Genomic DNA, 22,094 nt, shown 5'->3' on the forward strand with positions numbered 1-22,094 from the left:
CTCTCTGAAGCATTTATTCCTCATTATCCATGCAAAGATAACATTATTGGCACACCTGACACTTTTATAACCATAAATATGTAATCATTCTTTAGGATCAAATTAAGGGACAAGTCTAAAATGTTAAGCTTTTGTTGATTAACAGGTACTGTATAATTTTGTTGAATGATTCAGTTACTAATATCTCCCATTTTTTCTGTAAACACTTGGGCTTTGTCGTTGACACATTGTAATCAATCCGAGAACAAGCAAGTCAGCTGTTATCATTTTATCAACGATATCTTCATAGGTAACAGTAGTTACCCCAAAAAACATTTCTTTAATGACACCAAGTGGTAACAACCAAGTATTTTATTGGTAGTTATTTCATTTCACCCACTGAAGTTGTTAATCATGGGCTGCATTCAGCGTTCACAGTAATCATGACGGGATATTAAAAGAATTGTGTGCTTAATAAAGCAGTTCTAGCACCGCACAGATGATTTAGATGTAGAATTTCATCACAGTATCATCTTATCTGTCCTGATAAGCCTTAAGGCCCTGCAGGAATGATTCTCTGGACATCACTGCAGTTCTTAAATTTCAAGATGACTTAACTACAGTACATCAAATCTAGATGACTGCTTGGTAGTGTGTGCACAGCCTCTAGTTTTTGGTTTAAAGAAAGTTGTTATAGGTATTTTTTGCCAATTAAATAGCTATCTCTATGTGTTTGATCATCCTCTGTTGAGTGGATAATACAGATGCCACCCCTCTGACCTCTCCCTGTCCCGGCTCATTGAAGTTTGCCCTAAATGTTTTAAAGGGGGTCAATCCCTACATCAATCTAACACCCCCTGACAGGTGGTAACTACATTGACATTTCACCCACAAATATGGGACTGGCTTATTTGGGCACGTCTCTGGTGTCTAGTTTGTCGAAAGCGCTTGAGGCACTGAACCCCCAAAGATTTTAAACCACGTCACCTGGATGAGCAACATGAGTTTCTGAGCTCACCAGTTTGTGAAAACGTTACCCTGGCTTGCAGATGCATTTCCGTCACTTGGTGGACACTTTTTCCATCAATGCACCAAGTAAATAATGGACCAGCCTTAAGCCATTGACTAATATAGTTTTTGGACATGGTTCATATCAACAACTGTGCTTGCTCTTTGATCCTGTCCTTGGGCATAGCATTTAGCTTATTTAATTTAGACCTCTTTACAATTTAGAACATCTTCAAAAACGGTACAGGAGGTGAATTATTCAACAACATTTCCGTTTTGATGTTATGAAGGATAAAAGTTTTTCACAATAAGGCGCTTAGCAGACGTGATTGACAGGTGCGTGCAATGTAACGGTTTGTAAAGGGGCTTAAAACCCACCTCAGCTCCAGCTCTTAGCCTATGTGTGTTGACTGAATGTTAGGGTGAGACAGCATTTCCAGCATGGCGACCTCCATCGATGGGACTCCAAAGCCCCCTGCAGTAACAGATGGGTGACATCACTTTGGCATCATCCTTTAAAATTTACAGTGCACGGTGTTATGCTAACATTTGGTTGTTGATTTTTTTTGGTAAGTAGCCTACCGTACAATTTTTATGTAAAACTTCCTGAACAGATATGTAGCCTACATTGAAAAGTTTCAATCCTCTGAATTAGATGCTTTGTGAGGCTACACATTGGCACAACTTTTATCCGACTTAAATTTGCTGAATGCATTAAGTAAACACTAAACATGCTAATATTAAGATGCTACCAATTTGCACTTGCTAGCATGAAAACACTTGGTACCATGTTTTATGTATATTACTGAAATAGTAATTAAAGAAAGAAAGAAGCGAAAAGAAGTACATTTGGAACATTTCAGACAAAGGCTAAGTGAACAACCATGCTAGTAGCACTGTGCTGTTTTGAGTTATCAGACTGTTAATATCAAAAAGCTTACACACAAACAATGTCAACAGTAAAATGCTGATTTTAGGTAGGTACAGTATATTTATATGTTAACTTGTAAAGTAACATTTTCTGATTTGCCCTTGACGTCAAACTCAGCTAGCTGTGCAGATAAATGGACAAAAACTAAGTGTCAACCATGTGATGGAGCTCAATGACTGTAAAAAAAATAGACATAAATGTCATTTTAAGTGAAACATGACTGAATAAATTAAGAGAGCCAAATCAACGCGGTTAATAAACCAGACCTAAATCCACCAGTTTGATAACTTTAATTCCATAAAAAGAAATACATTTCTTATCTCATAATAAATTAAATAAAAAATAAAATATCAAATAAATCTTTCAAGTTCCTCTTAACCAATTCCTGACTTATTCAGGGAGAATGTGGATATTATCCAAATATTGTGAAGACACATTCAGTATCACATATTACATGAAGATAGTTTACTGTATGTGCCTGCACTGTAAATAAAAAAAATAAAGCACAGCATACAATTATACATTAGAGTAAAATTTAAGGTACAATACAGTTAATTATTATAAAACCTTTAAAATAGGCCTCTTCATACACATAAGGTATAACATAAGACAGATTAAAAAAAAAAGTTACTTTCCCAAGGATAATCAGTCTCTAAGGCTCCTCTAAACTGGACAGTGGAACTATCGCACCATTCTTCACATCAGCTGAGATGTAAAAAAGAATATGCATCTTATTTCCAGAGGCAGTACGACAAAGCTTTATAAAAACAATGTGTACTGTAGGAGCAAATAGAGATTACTCCATTACCGTCTATTCATAAGCAATACTTGCCGAGGACAAACCATATGCATGCCGAACATGCTTTTACATACTTTAGGGTGAAACAGCTATTCTGCAGAGAGAAACTCAACTTTAAATCAATGGCCTTACGTGGTGTAAAAGCAAGAGAATCATTCATCACTGAAAACTGAAAGGCATTTCATCCTTGATTAGGGGAAGGATGTGATTTGCTTAAGGACGTGTCAGTGATGGATAACAAATCATAAGTCATTTTGGTGTAATGCCACACGTAGAGTCCCAGATGTACACAGTGAAATGAAACGCGAAAAAAAGTGAGAGTGAAGGTTGAACTTAAAAAGCAACAACAAAAAAACTGAAATGTGTTTTATGTGCAAATGCAGGATAAGAAAGAAATGGTGTGCAGACTGTGAAAGTTAAAATATCATCTTTGGAAACATATGGCTGAGTCATCAAGCCAGAGTCAAAAATCCAAGTGACTTATATCTTAACGCTGGACTCTGTTGAACCATTAAAAGACACTTTAAACCAAAACGAGAAGAGTGTCCTCAATTATTAACAAATTAAGATGCAAGGGGCCTTAAAATTAAGCTAATTATACTTGGCAAGTAGCAGATTCTGTCTATTTGGAGGCCCTGTCCCCTCTCGAGGGTAGGCAGTGAGAAGGAGAGTCTGGAAATAAGGGCAGTGATCCAAGTCCTGGCTGAAATAACTCTAAGACGCCCAATGTGGCTTGAACCTTGAGTCAACACCAACACCCTGTGTGCAGTCTGTGTTGAGTGCATGTGTGTATCTTGATCACAACAAAAAGAAAAATACAATTGGAGAAATGTTCTTTCAAAAGGGAACATGAAGCTCATGAAAGTAAAAGAGTGGATGTATCCATATTGTGTGTGCAGCATAAGACTCTCTTCACAGCTGAGGCATGTGTGTTGGCATCCTGGCTCAGTCTGAAGCTATGACTCCGCTGTTATATAACCCTGCATGTGGCTTTGCCTCGGGAGCCTGAAGAGGTGGATGAGGGATGGGGGGGAGGGGGGGGGCTGCCCTAAAGCCAGAACCTCCTTTTGAAACGCATCATGTGAACACAGTGACTAAAACTGGCAATCATGAACACATGCACTTGTAACTTTGTGAGTGAGAGATGCTTTCAGGCGTCTGTTCCTGGATGCCCCGCGTGCTGGACATGAGTGTGAAGGTCTGTGTGAGAGGTACAATGTGACAAACTTAACCGTGCATGAAGGATATGTGTGTGCGACGTGAGGTCCCAGCAGTGCTGTGTTTAAAGCTCGTGTTTGTGTGTCTTTGTGCTCACAGGGCAATTGTGTTGGTCCTGCGCTCAGGATAGCAGAACAGCGAGTTCGAGGGGTTGTCATAGTCGTTGGGCAGCCCGTTGTCTGCTGCCAGAGGATTCCTGCTAATGACCAAGTCCAGGCTGTCTCCTGCCTCTATAATTAGAGGTACAGTCAGACAACAGTCCAAGTCCCTGGTCCGCACACGGTTCACCTTGAAGATCAGAATTCATGAAGTTTAACATTCAACAGGTTTTGAAAATAACCAAATATAAGTGAAAATCATCAACTGCACTGGCCTGACACAGTCTAGAAAATAAAGCAAAAAAGCATAAAGGCAAGACACGCATTCTTGTAACAAGTTGAAAAAAAATGTTCTCTATATACACCTAAAACTATTTTTTAGGTTAACATTATGAATGTGCTAACTAAATTGTTTGTAGTCGGCTTAAGTTTCTACCAGTAATTTAGCACAGCAACAAACAACTTGGCTAACGTTAAACGATTTCTTGTCACTGAAATAAGTTAAGCTAAGCTAACCATTGCCCAACTGTAACTCCATACTGAACAAAACATGTGTGGTGTCAATATTTTTTTATGAAACTGCAAGAAAGCGAGTAGCCTAAACATAGGCCATTTCTCAATAAGAGCCTGATAGTGGTTAGCCTGTCTTAATGACCATTTTTCTTTGCTTCCAGTCTAAGCATATCATGTTTACAGTCTAATGTTTTTTGTATGTGTTGAAACAAAATGTACCTGAAGAATGCGGTCGAAAGGTTTCAGCCCCGCCTGGTCAGCAGGACCATCCGGTCGGATCATGTTGACATAAACTCCTTTTTCCAGTAGCCCATCGGATACACTGAAACCAAAGTCATGGCTCTCGTGGTCCTTCCTCAGAGTTACCTACAAATGAAGTCATACAGCACAGAACATCATCAGAAACATCGACAGAGGTTTGGGCTGATGTAAAAAATCCTTATAGCAGAGGGCTTGATATTCAACTCTTCAGTGAAAAACCAAACTCATAGAAACCTTTTTATAGAACAACTTTGATGCAGCCTTCTACCTCTACAGTTTCTCCAGGGTCTCAGTCAAATAACTTCTTAGGTTAGTAGTTATCTCAATGAAGTAAACAAAAGGGGGGTGTCCTCTGTATACACTAAACAGGTTTTCATGGCCACAAATACCTCCGATTCATTCGTTTCTCTGAGTATTCAAACCTACTCTATAACAGGGTCTTGTTTGTCACCAATAAAATGTTGTTGTATTGCATACAATGATAATAAAGTGTCTTATGTCTTATCAGACTGATAAACATTATATGTATCTATATTCTATTTATAGATCCTCTGATTCCATTGTCACTTGTAAGAATTACATTTAAATGCCTTACAATTAAATTTTGACATTAATTAATAATTGTGAGTATTGGAAATGTACTGTACCTTTAAGATACAAACTAACAACTACAGTTCTTAAATATTAGCACATAAAAAAACATACCGTGTCACGCCCCTTTTACCATACTGGGAAGCAAAAACATCAGCACCTTAGCACTACTGTGCTACCGCAGGCTACGGCATATCGTGGGCGTGCTTACAGAAGTTAATGGGCGTGCAACATGAGCTGCTGGGCTTTCCACAACGAGCCAATGGGCTTAGATCAGTGATATCACACTGACAAGACGTCACACTGGCAAATTTTTTTTCGAGGGGGGCTAGAATCGAGCGTTACATGCAGCTAATGCTGCAGCTAACAGGAGGACGTAGGAGAAGCTGCATTTCCGCGGACTTTGAATTTTTCCACATAGATGTGCCTAAACATGCACAAGACACATGGAAAACACACTAAAGAGCATATAAAACCAGAAAAAGCATAATATGACCCCTTTAAGTACTCAATTTGAAACGTACATTTAAAAAAAAAAAAAAGGTACACAAGTTAGAAATGAATGTTGATATGAAGAATAAAAATTTTGACAAGTTAGAAGTTAATGGTGGATATCTTCTTAAGTCTCAACTTGTAAAATGTACTCTGCTTCCAACTAGCCCAAAGTCCATTTTCTGATTAAACGCTGAAAGAGTTTGCCATACCCCGCTTCCCTAATGAAACATCTACATGCATGAGCGACTCCAAACAAGACGTCTCAGGGAGCATACTGGTGCAGTCTGGGGTCACAGCGTGTGTCGCTTCAGAGGTAATGTTTAATGAGGGTTGTGTGTTTACACACAATGCAAGTCCGGACTGGCCAGGTTATCCACTGGGCCCTGTTATGCCGTACAGACAGCCACGATGAGTCAAGTCAAGGAGTCATGGAGGCATAAACCTAATGATGGACAGATTCCCTCAGGACGATTGTTTGTACAATGTTTTCAAGCTGTGAGTGCAGCGGACTTATAAATGACCACATTTAGCCCCAAGTGTCCAGTAGTGCTTTGGATAACAGCTTGCAAATTAAAATGGAAACTCAAAGTATGAGCAGAATACAAAAGAGGAGGAGAAAGTGTGTGTTATAACACATCTTTGTATTTAGAAGTGAAGAACCCTTTAAATCACTACATACTTGAGAATTATTTTTAGCCTTTAAAAGGAAGTGGAAAAGGGCTAAATTGGGTAAAATATAAACTTTCTTTAATATTTTATTTGGTAAAAGTTAAAATTCAGGATTTTTTTATACATTCAAATAATAATGTTTAGTGTATTTTTTTTAACATTATTATCATTGCCAGATACCAGAGTATTAAACTTGGCAAGCGAGGCAGTGTTTATCTTCACAGCTGTTTATTTGCATGATCATGTTAGGGATGAAGGCACACTATTTTGGGCCATCATATAATCATAGTTGACAGGAATCTTAACTTTTTATTGGTTTAACAAAGTGCCATGTGTACTATAGCTACATTAAAAGGACACATGGGGTCCTCAGTTTGAAGGCGTCATTTGGTTCTAGGAAAGTTTGGAAATCAGCGCAAATCTTCAACTCGTGATTTATTTGCTCTGGCAGATACATCTGTTACCCCTCCCATTCTAAGACATTTGCATCCGGCCTGATTCAGTCACAACCATTTGTCTAACATAGGGGAAGTTTACACGCTGTTGAGGCTTTTTCCTAAACAACCAAGAGAGCTGCCGCTGATGTGAAACTTTCTAAATCTGCTTTTATGCATGTACTTAACGATTTGCCCGGGTCTTCATGCTACTTATAAATGGTAAGTGTTGACAGCAAAATCATGTCACACCCAACATATGTGCATTTTGTTGAACAAGAGATCTAGACCACAAGCCTTCCACTTACACGCATTTTTATCTGACTGGTTATAGGGATCAGACGCCCATCAAACTGTGCCTCATGATAATGAGAAATGACTCTCCCTCTTACCCATCTGTAAAGTACCAAGAAGGTGTCTCATTGATCCTGTTTATACTGTCAATCAACATCCCTACTGGGAGATTGGATTGCTCAGATTGCTCAGGCAGCATACTGAGGTATTCTGGGAAGCATTAATCTATATTGGTTTGGTAGTGTGTCCTCTGCCCCCTCTCCCCGTATCCACAGCAACATTCATTCAGGTGGAGTAGCCTAACAGACCACTCTGCTCTCATACATGTCATGATTTGATATTTCTCAGCACTGTCTTGTTAGATTTCTCATGCAATGGAATTTTTCAGCCAAGCGGGCGGCCCAGGTTAGAATCCAACTGTCCTGCATGTCATTCCCCACTATCTCTCTCTCCCTGATTTCTGACTCTATCCACTGTCCTGTCTCTAAATAAAGTCAGAAAAAAGTCCAGAAATAAACCCGAAAAAGGAAAAACTACCTTATGCAGTGCCAGGGTGGTAGAGGCCGACATGTCAGATGGGTCCCCTTTGCCCAGGGATGGTGCATTTCTGGCTCGGGTGGACATGTTCGGGGTGCCCTTGTTCTTACACTCCCTGAGGGTTCCCTCCCTCTTTATGGGACTAATGTCAGACTGAAACATCGAGTCGTCGTTGGTCTTGGTCTCCTCTAGGTACAGACTAAGAGCGCTACCTGTCATGGATGCCTGAAAGAGACCCCCCAAAAAAACCAATTATTAGACATTTTGTATGAGAAAAGAGACACACATATAACCTATTATGAAGTGCACATAGAGACTGATAATGGAAAAGCCTTCCCGGGTGAGTATAGCAGCAGTACGGCAGCAGGTGCACGGCCTGTCTTGTCAGATTTAATAACAGATTACACTCAGATTATCATAATGCTTCATCTGGCATGTTCACTTAGCCCTACACCAGTCTATGAATAGATGGAGAGGACAAATCAGATGGAGTAGGAGGAGGAGGAGGGAGGAGGAAACAAGAGCAGGAAGCGGTTAGGGGGTGGAGGTGTCAGGTGAGGCCTACCTCCAGCTCCCTGAGAATCTCAGACTGGCCGCAGGTCTCGAGGTCCTGCAGAGCCTGGGACCAGAAGCTGTCATCCTGGTTCAGGGTGCCATGGCAACGAGGGGGGCTGACGAATCTATGACAACGCAGGAACCAGAACATGAGAGCAGCCCTGCGATCCTGCCGCCGTTGCAGCATGGGAAATGCAGTTGTTTTTGTTTTTTTTGTTCTGGGTGCTGGAAAATCCTCATTCGAAAGTCTCTCAGGACCTCGTTGAGGATGTTATTGTTAAATTCCCTTGTGGCAGTTCAAATGCTGAGGGAGTCCGCTAGATTAGACAGAGCCTTTAAAAGAGTTCAATTTTATAAAAGTAAGGTCACCCAAAAAAAAAGAGCAGGAAATTGAACTCATGTAACACAAAGTTTAGTAAAAAAAAAAAAAAAAGAGGAAAAAAAAAAGAAGTGTGACGAGACAGATAAGGCTGATGTATCCTTGGGCTCTTTAGATGCTTTCACAGGAAAGGCTTTTTTGTTTGTTGTGGAAAAGGGGGTGACACAAAAAAAACGATGCATCTATGTGAAACACCAAAGAGCTTGTGGGCAGTTAGTAAAGCAGATGAGAGAGAGAATACCTGAGAAAGAAGAGAAAAGGACAGTTTGGAAAAGCACAAAACAGGGAAGCATACAACACAAAATGGAGAGAAAACAATTCACAGACTGTGCAGTTTGTATTTGTCAATGAACCCAAAGAGGGAAAATAACTAAAGCTCTTATTTTCAGAGGTGGAAGAAGTATGCAGATACTTTAACTTGAGTAAAAGTACTATTGTGAAAATTTAGAAATAGAGCATTGTATTCAAAAGTACTCAAGAACAGACGGCAACCTAAAAGACTGTCTGAGTATCTTGTCCCAATGTAGGCCGTATATGACAGCATATATTAGTTCTGCACAAATGTATTCATGTTTTGAACTTTATTCTAGGTTTTTTTGTAGACTTTTGAAAACATTTTGTAATCTATTTTCCTTGTTTGTCCTCAAAAGGTACATAATCCTTAAAAAAACAATGTCAGGGGTCCACAACATCTAAAAGGTTAAAGGTTTAGTCCTTGAAAAAAAAAAAAAATTTTTTTTATAAATGTATCTTATGTGTTGTTGGTGTAAAATATTTATTCTTACATTTTAGTGACGTGGAATTATAAAGTGATAAAAAAAATGGAATACTCTTGTCATTTACCCCAAAGGGTTAATTTAAAAACTGTTTAAAGAAAGGACTGACTTTCCACCTTTGAATGTGATTTACATTTTAAAAAAAATCGTTTTATGAAATACAAAAGACTTGCAGCTGCACAGAAATGAAACAAGAAGTAGAGTAGATGATGTAGATTTCTGGACAGTAGGCTTACCCGGGTATCTTGTCCCACTCATCCTCAGTAAACCTCCCATCATACAGCGACGTGTGGTGGAGCAGGCCTGCAGAGCTAGAGCTGGTTTGGCTCCTGTGCTGTGTGCGCCGCCAGTCACTTGGATTGAGCAGTATATCTGATGCTTTGTGAAGATATGTTCCTGGAAAAAAAAAGGGGGAAATCAACTGACCTCATTAGTACATGAAAGGAAAATTGGGTAGTTTTCAGACAGCCAGCATCCTGGATTTAACCCACCTTGGCTGCCGTAGCCTGCATCAAACCCTGAGCTATCCCAGGAGCTCATTGCAGAGTCTATACTGGGCACAGTGGCAGAGTAGATCTCTGAGTGTTTACTGGTCTTCTGGAAATCGGTCAGATCATCCTCTGTGTCGCTTAAAAACGCAGCTTCTCTTTCTGCCAGATGCCGTCTATCAGAACCTGGGAATGAGCAGTGAGGTAAAGCTACATCAACAGGGAGAAGAAATGCACTCAGTCATCCCAAAGTGCAAAATTGAAACACTGAATCGATGTCTTTGTGCCTGAAATTCATGTCTTTTTAGGCAGGCTTCTTTTACATTTCTACAAATAAAAATCAAAAAATCACAGTAATGCATCGGAATGGATTACCAAGAAGAGATTAAATGTAAAAAAAAAAGTTCTACAGAATAAATGTTGGTACAAAACCCACTGGAACAAAATGTCTCCCACTCATTGGAAAGAATGCTGCAGGGCCATGAAACACATATTTCATATTTACATGTGAAGAAGTGAAAGTGATTGTGAGTGGCATGATGCTATCTTGACACCTATCTTTTTGCTGACTAAGTGTAGCTTGCAGTTATTCCCGCAATGCATTTATAAGCGGTTCTTTCTTTTCAAACTGTTATGAGAGGTTAAAAACAAAAGAACAATAAGTTGCCAAAAAAAAAAAAAAAAAAACGTACGGTCAGCTTGTTTTTTTATCTTAAGGGTGACCGACTCCCCCGCCATCTGCAGGAGGTGGATGGCCTCACTCAGTGGTTTTCCTTTCAGACTGACCCCATTGATGGCCAGGACTCGGTCCCCAATGTGGATGGCCCCGGTCCTGCGGGGTTAGGAGAGCAGAGGAGACAGAGTTACCACATTACACCAGACAGTACCGACATGCTGGCTCGGAGAACTGTCAGGCTGCCAGAGCGCCAACCGAGACGGAAAACAAAGAGGCTTTTTGTTACAGAAAAAGACGAGACAGCCATTGTCAACTGTGCTGTTTATTTTACAGGGGGGGAAAAAAAAAGTCTCCAAAGAAAGGAACTACAGATTTTACGCACCCTTAACCAAATTTACATGCCACCATCTTCTTGAATAACTACCCTGACCCCTGAGTGTGACCTCCCCTCACCTCTCTGCCAGGCCTTTCTTTGTGAGACCAGAGATGACGATGGGGTCAAAGGGCTCCTCTGTGCCTGAAATGGTGATGCCCAGGGGTCCGTTATACCTCTTCAGCTCCACTGTGTAGATTATAGAGCCCGACATCTCCAACTCATCTACACAAAGGAAACAACACATACGATTATACTGACAGTTTGAACCCTGTGAAGACGACAAAAAAAAAAAACATGAAACGTTCTGAGCAACAATTATCTCCTTTTCATTTTATTCTTACTGTACTTATTCTGAATCTTTTAAGGCCAGTTTCTAGTGATGAGAGGTATAAACATTCATTATGCACGTTAAAATAGCAACACAGTTATCAAGAAAATAAAAAATAAACTACAAGCAAATGTACTGCACTCTAAATATAAAACACACTTAAAAAACAAAAAGTATTACTTCTGAAATGTTCTTCTTTAGAAAAAAGGCTGATGTGAGACTATTAATAATTAAGAAGTACTCACAGGCTTAAAACTTTTATGCAAAACTGTTTTTTTTTTTTATCTGCATAAATGATGCCAGTGGTTCTCAGTGGTTTTCAACTGGCGGGTCGGGACCCAAAAGTGGGTCGCAGAGGCATTTTCAGTGTGTCGGAAATGTGTGTCTGGACAAAAAACGTGTTTCAAAAAGTCATGAAGCGCTTTAATACTTGTTTGTTTGTTCCGTCTCTGTTCTGTCTTATGTTCTGTAGCGTCTGAGGTTCAAACATGTGAAATTTTCTGATTGGTTGAAAAACATCGGAAATTTGGGTCGCGATTCTTCATGAAGTAGTTGCTGGTGGGTCCTGAGACTATGATTATATAGATCAAATTTATTGAAAAATTTGAAATCTCATTTGTTGATAAAGTTAATCTTCATAACACATTACACATTATATTTAAAGGTTTGACAAAACAAGACTTTTGAATCTGTCTGCATGTATTTTTTTTGACATTGTTATGGACCTCATAATAAGCAGATTGATTGGAGGGACTAAAACTGGTCCCAAGATAAACCTGAGGGGATATGAGATAAAAGAGAAGTGATGAAAAAAATAAATGAAAAACAAAGTTCAGCTGAACAAATCAGAGTCTATTTTTAGTAGTTTTGTTCCATTTTTTCCCTTTTATTTCTGAAAAAGATATAATTGTACGTCTTAATGCCCTGGGAAGCGATTTGAAGGAATCATGTGAGAAGATTCAAAGGGGGGGAAAAAAAATAATCAGTCTTTGGTTGAACTGCCATTAACCAGGAAAGATTTACAAAAATGGTAACAATAAGAAACTTAGATTAAGCAACAACAACAAAAAGAACTGTTTGTTGATTGTGAGGATTGTCAAGTTCTTCTTGTTTTTAACAAACGATAAACTAGTATCCTGAGGTGTCAAATAAATTCAGGGGAAAAGAAATACATCATCTTCACAGACCTGTGGAATCCAGTTAAGTAAAATGTAGCAGCAAGTTGAAAGCTAATATAACTGCTAAATGTACTTCTGCTACTCTCCCCTTCTACTTGTATAATGGGTAATACGTTTGGTTTATAAATGGATTAAAGTACCAATGTTGTCCTCATCTTTCTGTATTCGTAGTTTGACCATGTCCTCGGCCTGCTCCAGGACGTGCATTGCGTCCTCCATGGTGCAGTTCTCCAGCCGGACGCTGTCTATGGCCAGCAGCCGGTCTCCAGGCTCAAGAGTGCCTGTTCTGCCGGGAACAAGAGAGAGAGAGAGAGAGAGAGAGAGAGAGAGAGAAATAGAGAGGGAGAGAGAGAGAGAGAGAACCACAACTGTTAACTGGGAGCATGCAGGGAGCCGCTTCCTTCTGACTCAATATGAGAATCCCATTAGCTGAATGTCTCAGTGGGATCCTTTGGGGATGACCCTCACCTCGCCCTCAACCTAATCAACACTGAGCCCAACTGAGATGTGTCTGCTCTGCCCTACTGATCCAGTTTTGATAGCTCAATCCAATTAGGCTCGAATTACACGGCGGATTCACCAAACAATTTTATTTTTGTTCTTTCATAATCCTACATAAGCCTCAAATACCTTGTTCACCCTGAGCGGTGAAGTGATTAGAAATAATGTATCTTCATCACGACCTGAAATTAAAACCTTAGATCATTAAACGGCGATGTCTCCCTATAACTGTTAGCCATGATTGATGATAGGACGTACCTGTGTGCTATGCTTCCTTTACGGATGTCAGAGATGATGAGGGGCTTGCCAGGTTTCTTACTTGCTGTTTAAAGAAGAACATATTTACATCAGTTTAAGTAAAAATATAACTATGTTAACTCTTACCAATATGACCACCAACATGCTTTTTTCCTGTTGTTGCACTTGATGAACACTGGTGCAGGCCAGTATTGTTCAGAGGTAATGAGGTATGTGCATTCATTGTTTTGCAAGCCTGAGTTTTATGGATCACAGAACATTGATTCGAAGGAGCTCTATAATGTGTGGGCTCTGTGGGGTGATATGAAACAACACTGCCCCCTGCTGTACATCTCAGTGTTACCCAACTCACCACTGATAGTGATGCCCAGCTCCACTCCTCTCCTCTTTGGCAGTTTGACGTGGAAGGTGCCGCTGCTGGGAACCACCGACTCTATTCATTGAATAAAGTAAAGACACGATTCAGGGAGGGTGGATCGCGTATACACTCCGGTTTCATCATTAGATATCTACTCGATATGATACCTGCAACATCGAACTCGACCTCCACTGTGACTTTATTGGCCAGAGCCGAGTCTCTGAGCAGCTGATGGGCTTCTTCCAAAGTGCCATCTTCAGTTGGGATCCCATTAATGGACAACAATCGGTCGCCAACCTGCAGCAGCCCACACCTACACACACACACACACACACAGACACAAACAAACACACACACAAGCCCATCAGTGGAAGAAAAGGTCCTTTCAAAACTGGATCACCCACAAATGTTTACCCGGTAATTAAGAAACACAAATGTTAAGACATGTGATTAGCTGAAAATGTTATGGGACGTCTCATCTTTAATACATACAAAAATGTCTGCCAATTTGTAGTCTTGAAAATTCCAAAAAAGTGACAACGAGCACAACACTACCAAGGACCAAAGGTTAAAGTCTATTCATGAATTTCCAGAAACTTAATATCATATTGCGTGTTTATATTTCATTGTCAGTTCCCATGGAAACAGCAAGCGAGCCAGCAACACTGTGAAAACAAAAGTCTTAATGTGATCTTTAGGTTATTTTCTACACCAGAGTTTGCACTGAAAGGTGTTTCTGTTATAGAGCCTACCTTATCATCACTGATGGTTTGCGTAATTATTTATTGATAGATAAAACAAACACCTGATGGTATTAAGAAAACTAGCAGTCTGCTCACAAACTCACACAGAGGGATAAAACAGTTGGAAATATGTAATAGATATTGAAGAAAAACTTTTCAAAAAGCAGAACTTTCAAGACCCTCAGAGCAACTGTTTAAACACAAAAACAACAATATGAAGCAGGAACATCGGGATGTTTTCCCTCAATGAACTTAGATAATAAATCAGTGAGCAAAACAACCGGTTATGCGCTCTAGTCACCTTTACAATTTATCTTCTAGGGACTGGCAGCTGTATCGTGTGCCGGGCGGCTCAGGTTCCACTCTAACTTTTGGTGATTTGACACGCGTCATTCATCCCAGTTTACTACTCTACCCACTGTCTTCCTCTATAATAAAAGACACTAAAGTAGTACCAACAAATCTTTAAGTCACATTGTCCACTCAAGCATCAGCAAGGATTTGTTAGGATTTCTGCTTTCAGTAAAAGTATTCTGACGAGCGACACATTCATGCTATCTGACACCACATGTCATATAGGATGAATGTTTAAAATGCCATCTATAACATGAACTCAAAAAAGCTTCCAGGCCTTGAAATAAACACTCTTGAACACTGACCTTATGTGAACTTCACTAGACACTTCAGCAAGGCGAGTGCATATTCATCCAGAAAACAACAAATATCACACGTTTAATCAGACCCCTAATTACAAGGGGAAACACAGCAGATCTGTCAACTGTTATTAATTCACTGGCCACGGCTGCTTGTTAACCTTGTGTGGAGGCTGAGACACCAACATCACAGGCGGATACTGTACTTGAGTCACTTCTATCTTGACTGCTCCTGGACTAATCGTGGTGCAAGACCCTTGGGGAAAGACCTCGCACTGCCTGCAGACACCGTCATTAATCTTACAAGACAAGGACAAATACAGCTCTCTGGTGTACTGATCGGAACTGTGTGTTAATAAGACTGCAACATGCAGCCTTGATCAATACAGTACCACAGACCAATATGAGGGGCTTTTCACGATCAAAAAATAAAACCATTATTTATTCATACAGTGCCAAATACAGATGCATGAAATCTTGTGAAACTGCTGACAGAGCAGGTTTACACTGTAGTTGTTAAAATAGTATTTCCTACTGCTTCATTGTGTTTAAGAGCAATAGCAACATCCACAAAACCCAAAGTACTGGACAAATTAAAGTTTATCACAATGCATCCTGGGGGGGCTTTTTACAAGTTCCAATTTCAGGAACCACTGCATGAGACAAATGCAGTCCTAGAGCGCATGCCTTCAGCTTAATACTCATCCAGACATCAGGCTAAGATGAGCTGTTTTCCACATGAGGCTGAATGATTAGCACTGGGGCAGTGTAGTTGAAGGTGACTCTCTATATGATATTTGTTTTTTTGTTAGGTGTCTCAGCGCGTTACCTCTCAGCTGGGCTGTCGGGCTCAATAAAGCGGATGACTGGAGGAGCAGACAGGGTCTCTGTGGCAAAGACACCCCCCTGCAGCTGGATTCCAAAACCTGTGAGCGGATCCCCCCTCAGGACAACCTCGCTTGTTTCCACATGAAAAATCTGCCCCCCTGGGCCGACAGAACTTGACGCCAGGGATACTATGGGACAGAGTGGGGTGGAGGAAGGGAGAGAGAGAGAGAGAGAGGAGACACATCAGAGATAGATATTAGTGGAGAAGTGACAGATAAATGAAGGGAACAAGGGATTGTGATGGACAAAACACAGAGGGGGGGGGCTCCTGCACCCACAGAGAGGACATGGGAATGGATAGGGAATGAGTCACATATCAGAGTTAGCGTCAGCCATGCTAACATTAGGGATCAGTCAAATCTGTTCACACACTAAGGGGGCAAAAAACGAGTGCAAGTTGGTTTAACAAAGCTGTGAACATTTTAAAAAGGTCAGTTCACCAAAATTACCCCCAAAAAAAGCCTTTAGCTCTCAGATAGCTTTCTGTTCTCATTATCAGAGTTTTTTTTGCCTCCAGTGTAACAAAATTAATGTTACTCAAACTTCCTTTTTTTAATGCTAACAGCATTTTAAAAAAATATACTTGACAAGAATGTAAGTATATAGCATTGCTAGCAGCTACGTTTGCTTGAACTAATGAACAATTAGATGCTAATACTAGCATGTTAACCTTCTCACAACCCATGGCTTAAAAGGACAAGCTATCATGCTGCTTATACCGGGATCAGTTTTTTTGTTTCTGTCCTGGTGAAGTGTGTTAGCCTGCTTATACTTGCTAATATGCACAAAAAACAAAGGTTAAGGCTAACAAGAATCCAATGAATATATTTATATAATGACAAATGGACAATAGTCTTTCAATTCTTTCATCTTTATTTGATTTGTTGGTAGCTTTTTAAAGTTATTTTGTGGTAGTAGTCTTCTACTGGGCCCCCAAAGGCTCAGGTAAGAAAAAAATCAAAATCAGTTTGCAAATCCTTACTATTACAAATCCCTGCTCACGGATTTGCAAAACTCTGCGCACACTTTATAAACCATGTGAATGTATTTTAAGCCACGAGCACAGGTTTGTAATCTGTGCGTAAGAATTTGTAAAATGTGCGCACGGATCTGTTAACCCTAGGAATGGATTTACAAACGTCTTGTTTATTTCTCACCTGTGCCATGCGGGGCTCATTAGAATTATTTTATCTGGAAACACTCAGTTGCCAGTTTGTCAGGAACATGTGGATAACTAAAACTAATGTAGCCTATTACAAATTCTCAATTCTTTACTGTGAAGCACTTTGTGACATCTGTTCTTAAAAGGTGCTATATAAATTAACTTTACTTACTGCAAAAGTTATTTTTCAAACAAATTAAAAATGTTTTTTGATGCTATTGAACTGTTTTACATTATTGAAAGACACATTTCTGCTACTAGCCTAATGTTTTTGACTTGTATGGGGGAAACAACACAAAGACACAGACACACAAACAACCTAGCAGAAGCAGAAACTGTAACCTTCAAGATATCATTAAGTTGCATCACCATTATTTCTAAGAAAGAGAGGTATGTTTCATACATGAGCTCTTGTGGTCCTTCTTTCTGGTCCTCCTCTTGCCGGTGGAGCTGCGAGGGCTGTTGGGGGCAACGGTTGGGATGGGGCAGGGCAGTGTGCTACTGCCCTGGCTGCTGAAGCCTGAGGTGGCTGTGGAGGAAGGGGAGAAGCCACCACTCACCAGAGCTGAAAGGAGACATAGCACCTACACGTTTCAAAGGGCAGGTACTAACATGACATTTTGTTTTCAGCGTCAGTAGCAGGATCAGAGTGTGCTCAAAGAAAACATGCAACAAAAGAAAAGAAAAGGGGTAACAGTGTTGGAGTAAACCTATAGGAAAATATTTAACAAAACGTGCTGAAGAAAAGGCTCCCTCCATGGTGTCTTGCCAGCAGCAGTGCTGTCACAAGTGATAACTTACTTTTGCAGTGGTCCTGCTGGTTGTGTGGGTGGCTCGGGCTGCTCCATGCCTTGCCGTGGCTGCCATGTGGGGGATGGCAGTAGTTGCTGCTACTTTGGTCCCAGTGGTGATTGTTGCTTTTCTGCACTTTTACTGCAACAAAACAGAGGCAAATGCACCCATGAAGTAAAACAGATCCACTCCTCTGTTGTGCACGTCTCTAGATCATAGCCATGAAATCTTGCTTTTATTCCAATGTGTAAATGTGTACCACACTACACAGTGCCAGGAGGGAAATTCAAAGCAAGGTAATTGATCTAATTTGTTTTGGACATGGTACAGTAGATTTAATCCTGTGGTTTAATGTGTTTTGATGTTCTTCTAAGAATCAGACACAATGCTCAACAGACTCAATGTAAAGTGGTGCAGGGTCCGAAAGAAACATTCAAAAAAATATCTTAACTTTTTCTAGCAAGCTTCCAATAAGCTGAGTGCAAACTGGAGATCATTTCGTTCATTTTATTTTCAAAAAAGACCGAAGGCGCTAAAACAATCCGAGAAAGTTGATTGCTTGGCATCATCTAATGTTTTGGTTTTTTTTCAAACTAGAAGTGAGACGTGGTTAACCTTGATTGGGCGCAGCTGAAAGCTTGATTGCTGATGATGACAGGGCATGTTTCTGCATCTGATTGGTCTATATGTTTTTTAACACTGGTTGATAATCAACTCTGCTGACATTTGTTTGCACTTTAAATGACACAAAGAGCCAAATAGTGGTTATTCTGAAGGGGATCTTACCCTTCATTTTAAAGCCTGTATAAAAAGTTGCATTTGGTCAAATATCTGTGAAACATTCAAAGGGAAAAGACTGACCTCCTGTATAACACACACCTCCCTAATTAACATTGCATTCACAGATTCATGCAGCTGAAATTGTCACAGACAGTGACATGTGACAGTAATCCTTGATGTGTCATTTGCGAGGGTCTAATCTCCAACAACTTGCTCACATGGATGAAGGATTTGCTGGAAACATGGATGACTGCATTAGTGCCTGGGAGGTTTGCCATCTTCATGAAACCTGGTTAAATCCAGCTGTATGCAATCAGAATACACAGAGGAGACCCTCCGGCCCTTTTCAGAGAGCCAGTTTCTATCGAGCTCAATCAAAAACCTGTAAAGACTCAACTCGGCTGGCTTACGCTAAGCCCACCTAGGGGAAGCGCTCCAAGAAATGATGTTTTTGCTATCTACGCGGGCGGAAAGAAACATTAACTCCTAATCTCTCAGTGGCTGTATCAGTCTTATTAAATCCCCAGAGGAGATTAGACAAATTGCATCTTTTAATCACGCCTTATCCCGGAGGAAAGGAAGCTGTGAAAATGTGGTTTTATTTTATCGTAACGTCATGGTGCCTAATTCTTGAAGTGAATCACTATTAAATAGAAATTTCAGAGGATGTGTTACCTGTCTGTTATTTTACAGTGAAGGAATGCCTGTGCTGCACTCTGACAGGAGACAGGTCAATGGTCAACAGGAGCATATGCAGTTCAAGCTGTCTGGTAAAGTGGTTATTTTTATGCTCTCATCAAAGGATTAAACCCTCTGTTTAAGTAAAAGTCTGCTCATTAGCAAATTGATTGATTGACTGAATTATTGTTAGGACTTTGTCAGGAAGTTTAGAATCACAGATGTAAAAAACAAAACAAGAATTTTGAGAAAATAAATTCTCTGTTTTGTCTTTTTGCAGACGCATTAAATACGGTCTTTCCAGGACAACAAATAGTCGATCATCACACCCAAGACTTAAAAAAGAGTCTTGATTTTTTTTCCATTATGAATAACAATAGGAGCTTTATGAGCTTCAGATGATAAACCAAATAGTTTTCTGTTTTTTCAGTAAATAGAGATAAGAGTGAAATGCTGCACACTGAACCAGACAAAAAAAAACACTGAATAATTAAAAAAAAGGAGAGAATGACCCAAGAGAAGACCAAACTACATCTTCTTTCCCTCTGTCTTGTTGTGTGATTTGTGTCCATGCTCACATGTAAAGGAGCCCTGCAGCTGCTGACCCAGAAAGAGTGAGCAGAACATGGCGCGAGCATGATCTCAGATGGAGGGAAAATGTATCCAGTGTATGTTTGTGTGCACGCAAGTGGCATAGGAAGGAGTGTGTACCCGAAGGCAGAAGGATTGTTGCTGGCAGCATGCACACACACAAAGACTCGCATACTCAGGCTGATTCACAGCGTATAGAAAGAGACTGTTGGGAGGCAGCCAGGCTCCTTACAGCTGTAGGTAAAATAACTAAGAGCAGAGCCGTCACATTACATATGTCGAGGACAACGTGCTTATTTCCCGCAATGCACCAAAATAACTTCTTTTATTAGATTGAAATGATTGCATGACACTCAAAACAACTTCCTCTTTGCAACCTTTGCATTGCACTGCACATTTCCACATTTTCACTTTTTTTAAAAAAAATGTGCCATTAAATTGTGACAAATGAAAATTATCTACATGCCTTATTTGTATAGTTTGAAGTTAAAGCAGTGTAGCTTTTGCTTAATCTTCACAAAATTGTTATCATGTGTTACTTGTTAATTTTAAGATGTCAAACAGTTTCTGAATCCACCAGGAATATTTCAGCCCTTCACCGTTGTATGTGATTGTTTATCAAACTTCTTTTGCTTTTCTGATGGTCTATTGCACATAAATAATTTGTAGAAGTCAGCTTGAATTCTAAATAATTGACTGATATTTTATCACACTTTACAAACAGTGGATTTATTAGAAAATATGTCACTTCATAGGTTTTTTTCACTGATGATTCTCGCGTCTCTCAGATCTTTAAGGGATCTGCTGTGTTGTCTGCATCACCTCGAGGACATACCTGTGTCTTGTGGCCTAACAGGAAGTCGGCTCTGACTCGCTGGCAGAATCTCCAGTTTGACGACGTCAGAGGAGCTGGCGAGTAGCTGCGTGGCCTCCATCAGAGAGCAGTGCTCGGCGCTGGTCCCATCTATACACAGAATAATGTCTCCTACATGAAGCGCTCCACACCTGAGAGAGCGACACAGAGGCAGCCAGTGTCAGGAAATGTCTGGGAGGTGTTAAATGTGTAAGATGTGGGTTATACCTTTCCACCACGCTGGCTGGCTTGATCTTGTCAATGATAATAACTTGTTTACTCCTGTATATTGTCGTGGTGAGACTGATCCCCAAGCTGGCAGAGGGACCTTTCACTATCTCCACCAGCAGAGGGCCTGAGGCTTGCTGCACCGCCTCTGAAACAGATACGACACACAGATATGATGGAGGCCGACAAGATCACTGGATGCATCTAAAGCATGAACAATAACATACCTTTTTCACCTCTGGAATGAAAAAAAAAACATTACACTGATTCTCCCAGCATCGTTATCTATGTGCTAGTTTAAAACTTTCATATGTACATATTGCACTCCATCCTAACCTTTCAAACATGAATACATCTAGTCTTTAGACTCAGTTTGTATTTTAAATGCATCTTATTGCATGTTTTTTTTATGGATTTTATAGGTGAAACTCTCTAGATGTTTACCACACAGACCTCCTACTTCTACCTCAAACAAAAATATTTAGTTGTTGGGGGGGGGGGGGAATGTCGAAAATACTGTGTCAGTAAAGTCAGGAGTCTTTGAAAAGCCAGTCTCCTTTCTTTTATTTGATGTTTTTATATTACAGGTACGTAAAAGATACTCTGTGAAAATGGGACATTTAGCACACGCTGGAGTTTGGAAACACGAGTTTATTCAGCAGGCAGTAGAGGACATTTGTTTGTCTCAATGACAAATGAGTAATATAGATACACTTTTTGTTTTTTTTAGCACTGGGATATTTTGACACCAGGCATTTAACTATCCCGACTCAAGCAATGACAAAGAGACTTTCTGGATGCAGTTATGAAGTGACAGCTGAAGTGTTTCCACTCCGCGTACAATGATGGGATGATTGCTCTTAATACTTTGAGAATGGAACCCATGCTATAAAGAATATGTGACACACACACACACACAAGCAAACACAGACACACATTTTTCTGAAAATTCTGAACCCTCTGAACCCTCTGACTGGCTCACTCTGTAGGCAGGAGGCCTGAACTTCCACATACAGAGAAGTCACT

At 40.1% G+C, this 22,094-nt stretch overlaps 1 protein-coding gene across 5 annotated transcripts in view; it reads right to left on the reverse strand.

The window, feature by feature from the left end:
* Positions 1-2,189: 2,189 nt before the first annotated feature.
* The window catches only part of LOC132989743 (glutamate receptor-interacting protein 2-like), a 34,068-nt gene continuing 14,163 nt past the window's right edge, over positions 2,190-22,094 (reverse strand). For 4 of the 5 annotated variants that reach the window (XM_061057555.1, XM_061057554.1, XM_061057558.1 and 1 more), the window contains exons 8-24: positions 21,069-21,216; positions 20,823-20,992; positions 17,948-18,079; positions 17,550-17,711; positions 15,926-16,112; positions 13,868-14,013; positions 13,695-13,775; positions 13,343-13,406; positions 12,724-12,869; positions 11,155-11,299; positions 10,718-10,857; positions 10,029-10,211; positions 9,774-9,933; positions 8,393-8,507; positions 7,828-8,052; positions 4,766-4,912; positions 2,190-4,223 (exon numbers count right to left, since the gene is read on the reverse strand). In XM_061057555.1, coding sequence (XP_060913538.1) covers positions 4,029-4,223; positions 4,766-4,912; positions 7,828-8,052; positions 8,393-8,507; positions 9,774-9,933; positions 10,029-10,211; positions 10,718-10,857; positions 11,155-11,299; positions 12,724-12,869; positions 13,343-13,406; positions 13,695-13,775; positions 13,868-14,013; positions 15,926-16,112; positions 17,550-17,711; positions 17,948-18,079; positions 20,823-20,992; positions 21,069-21,216 — 2,546 coding nt within the window. In that variant the 3' untranslated portion in view covers positions 2,190-4,028. Of the gene's footprint in view, positions 4,224-4,765; positions 4,913-7,827; positions 8,053-8,392; positions 8,508-8,806; positions 9,003-9,773; positions 9,934-10,028; positions 10,212-10,717; positions 10,858-11,154; positions 11,300-12,723; positions 12,870-13,342; positions 13,407-13,694; positions 13,776-13,867; positions 14,014-15,925; positions 16,113-17,549; positions 17,712-17,947; positions 18,080-20,822; positions 20,993-21,068; positions 21,217-22,094 lie in introns of those variants that run through there. The other variant, XM_061057559.1, reaches the window with a different exon arrangement.

This window comes from Labrus mixtus, chromosome 15, assembly GCF_963584025.1.
Source record: "Labrus mixtus chromosome 15, fLabMix1.1, whole genome shotgun sequence".
Classification (NCBI taxonomy): domain Eukaryota; kingdom Metazoa; phylum Chordata; class Actinopteri; order Labriformes; family Labridae; genus Labrus; species Labrus mixtus.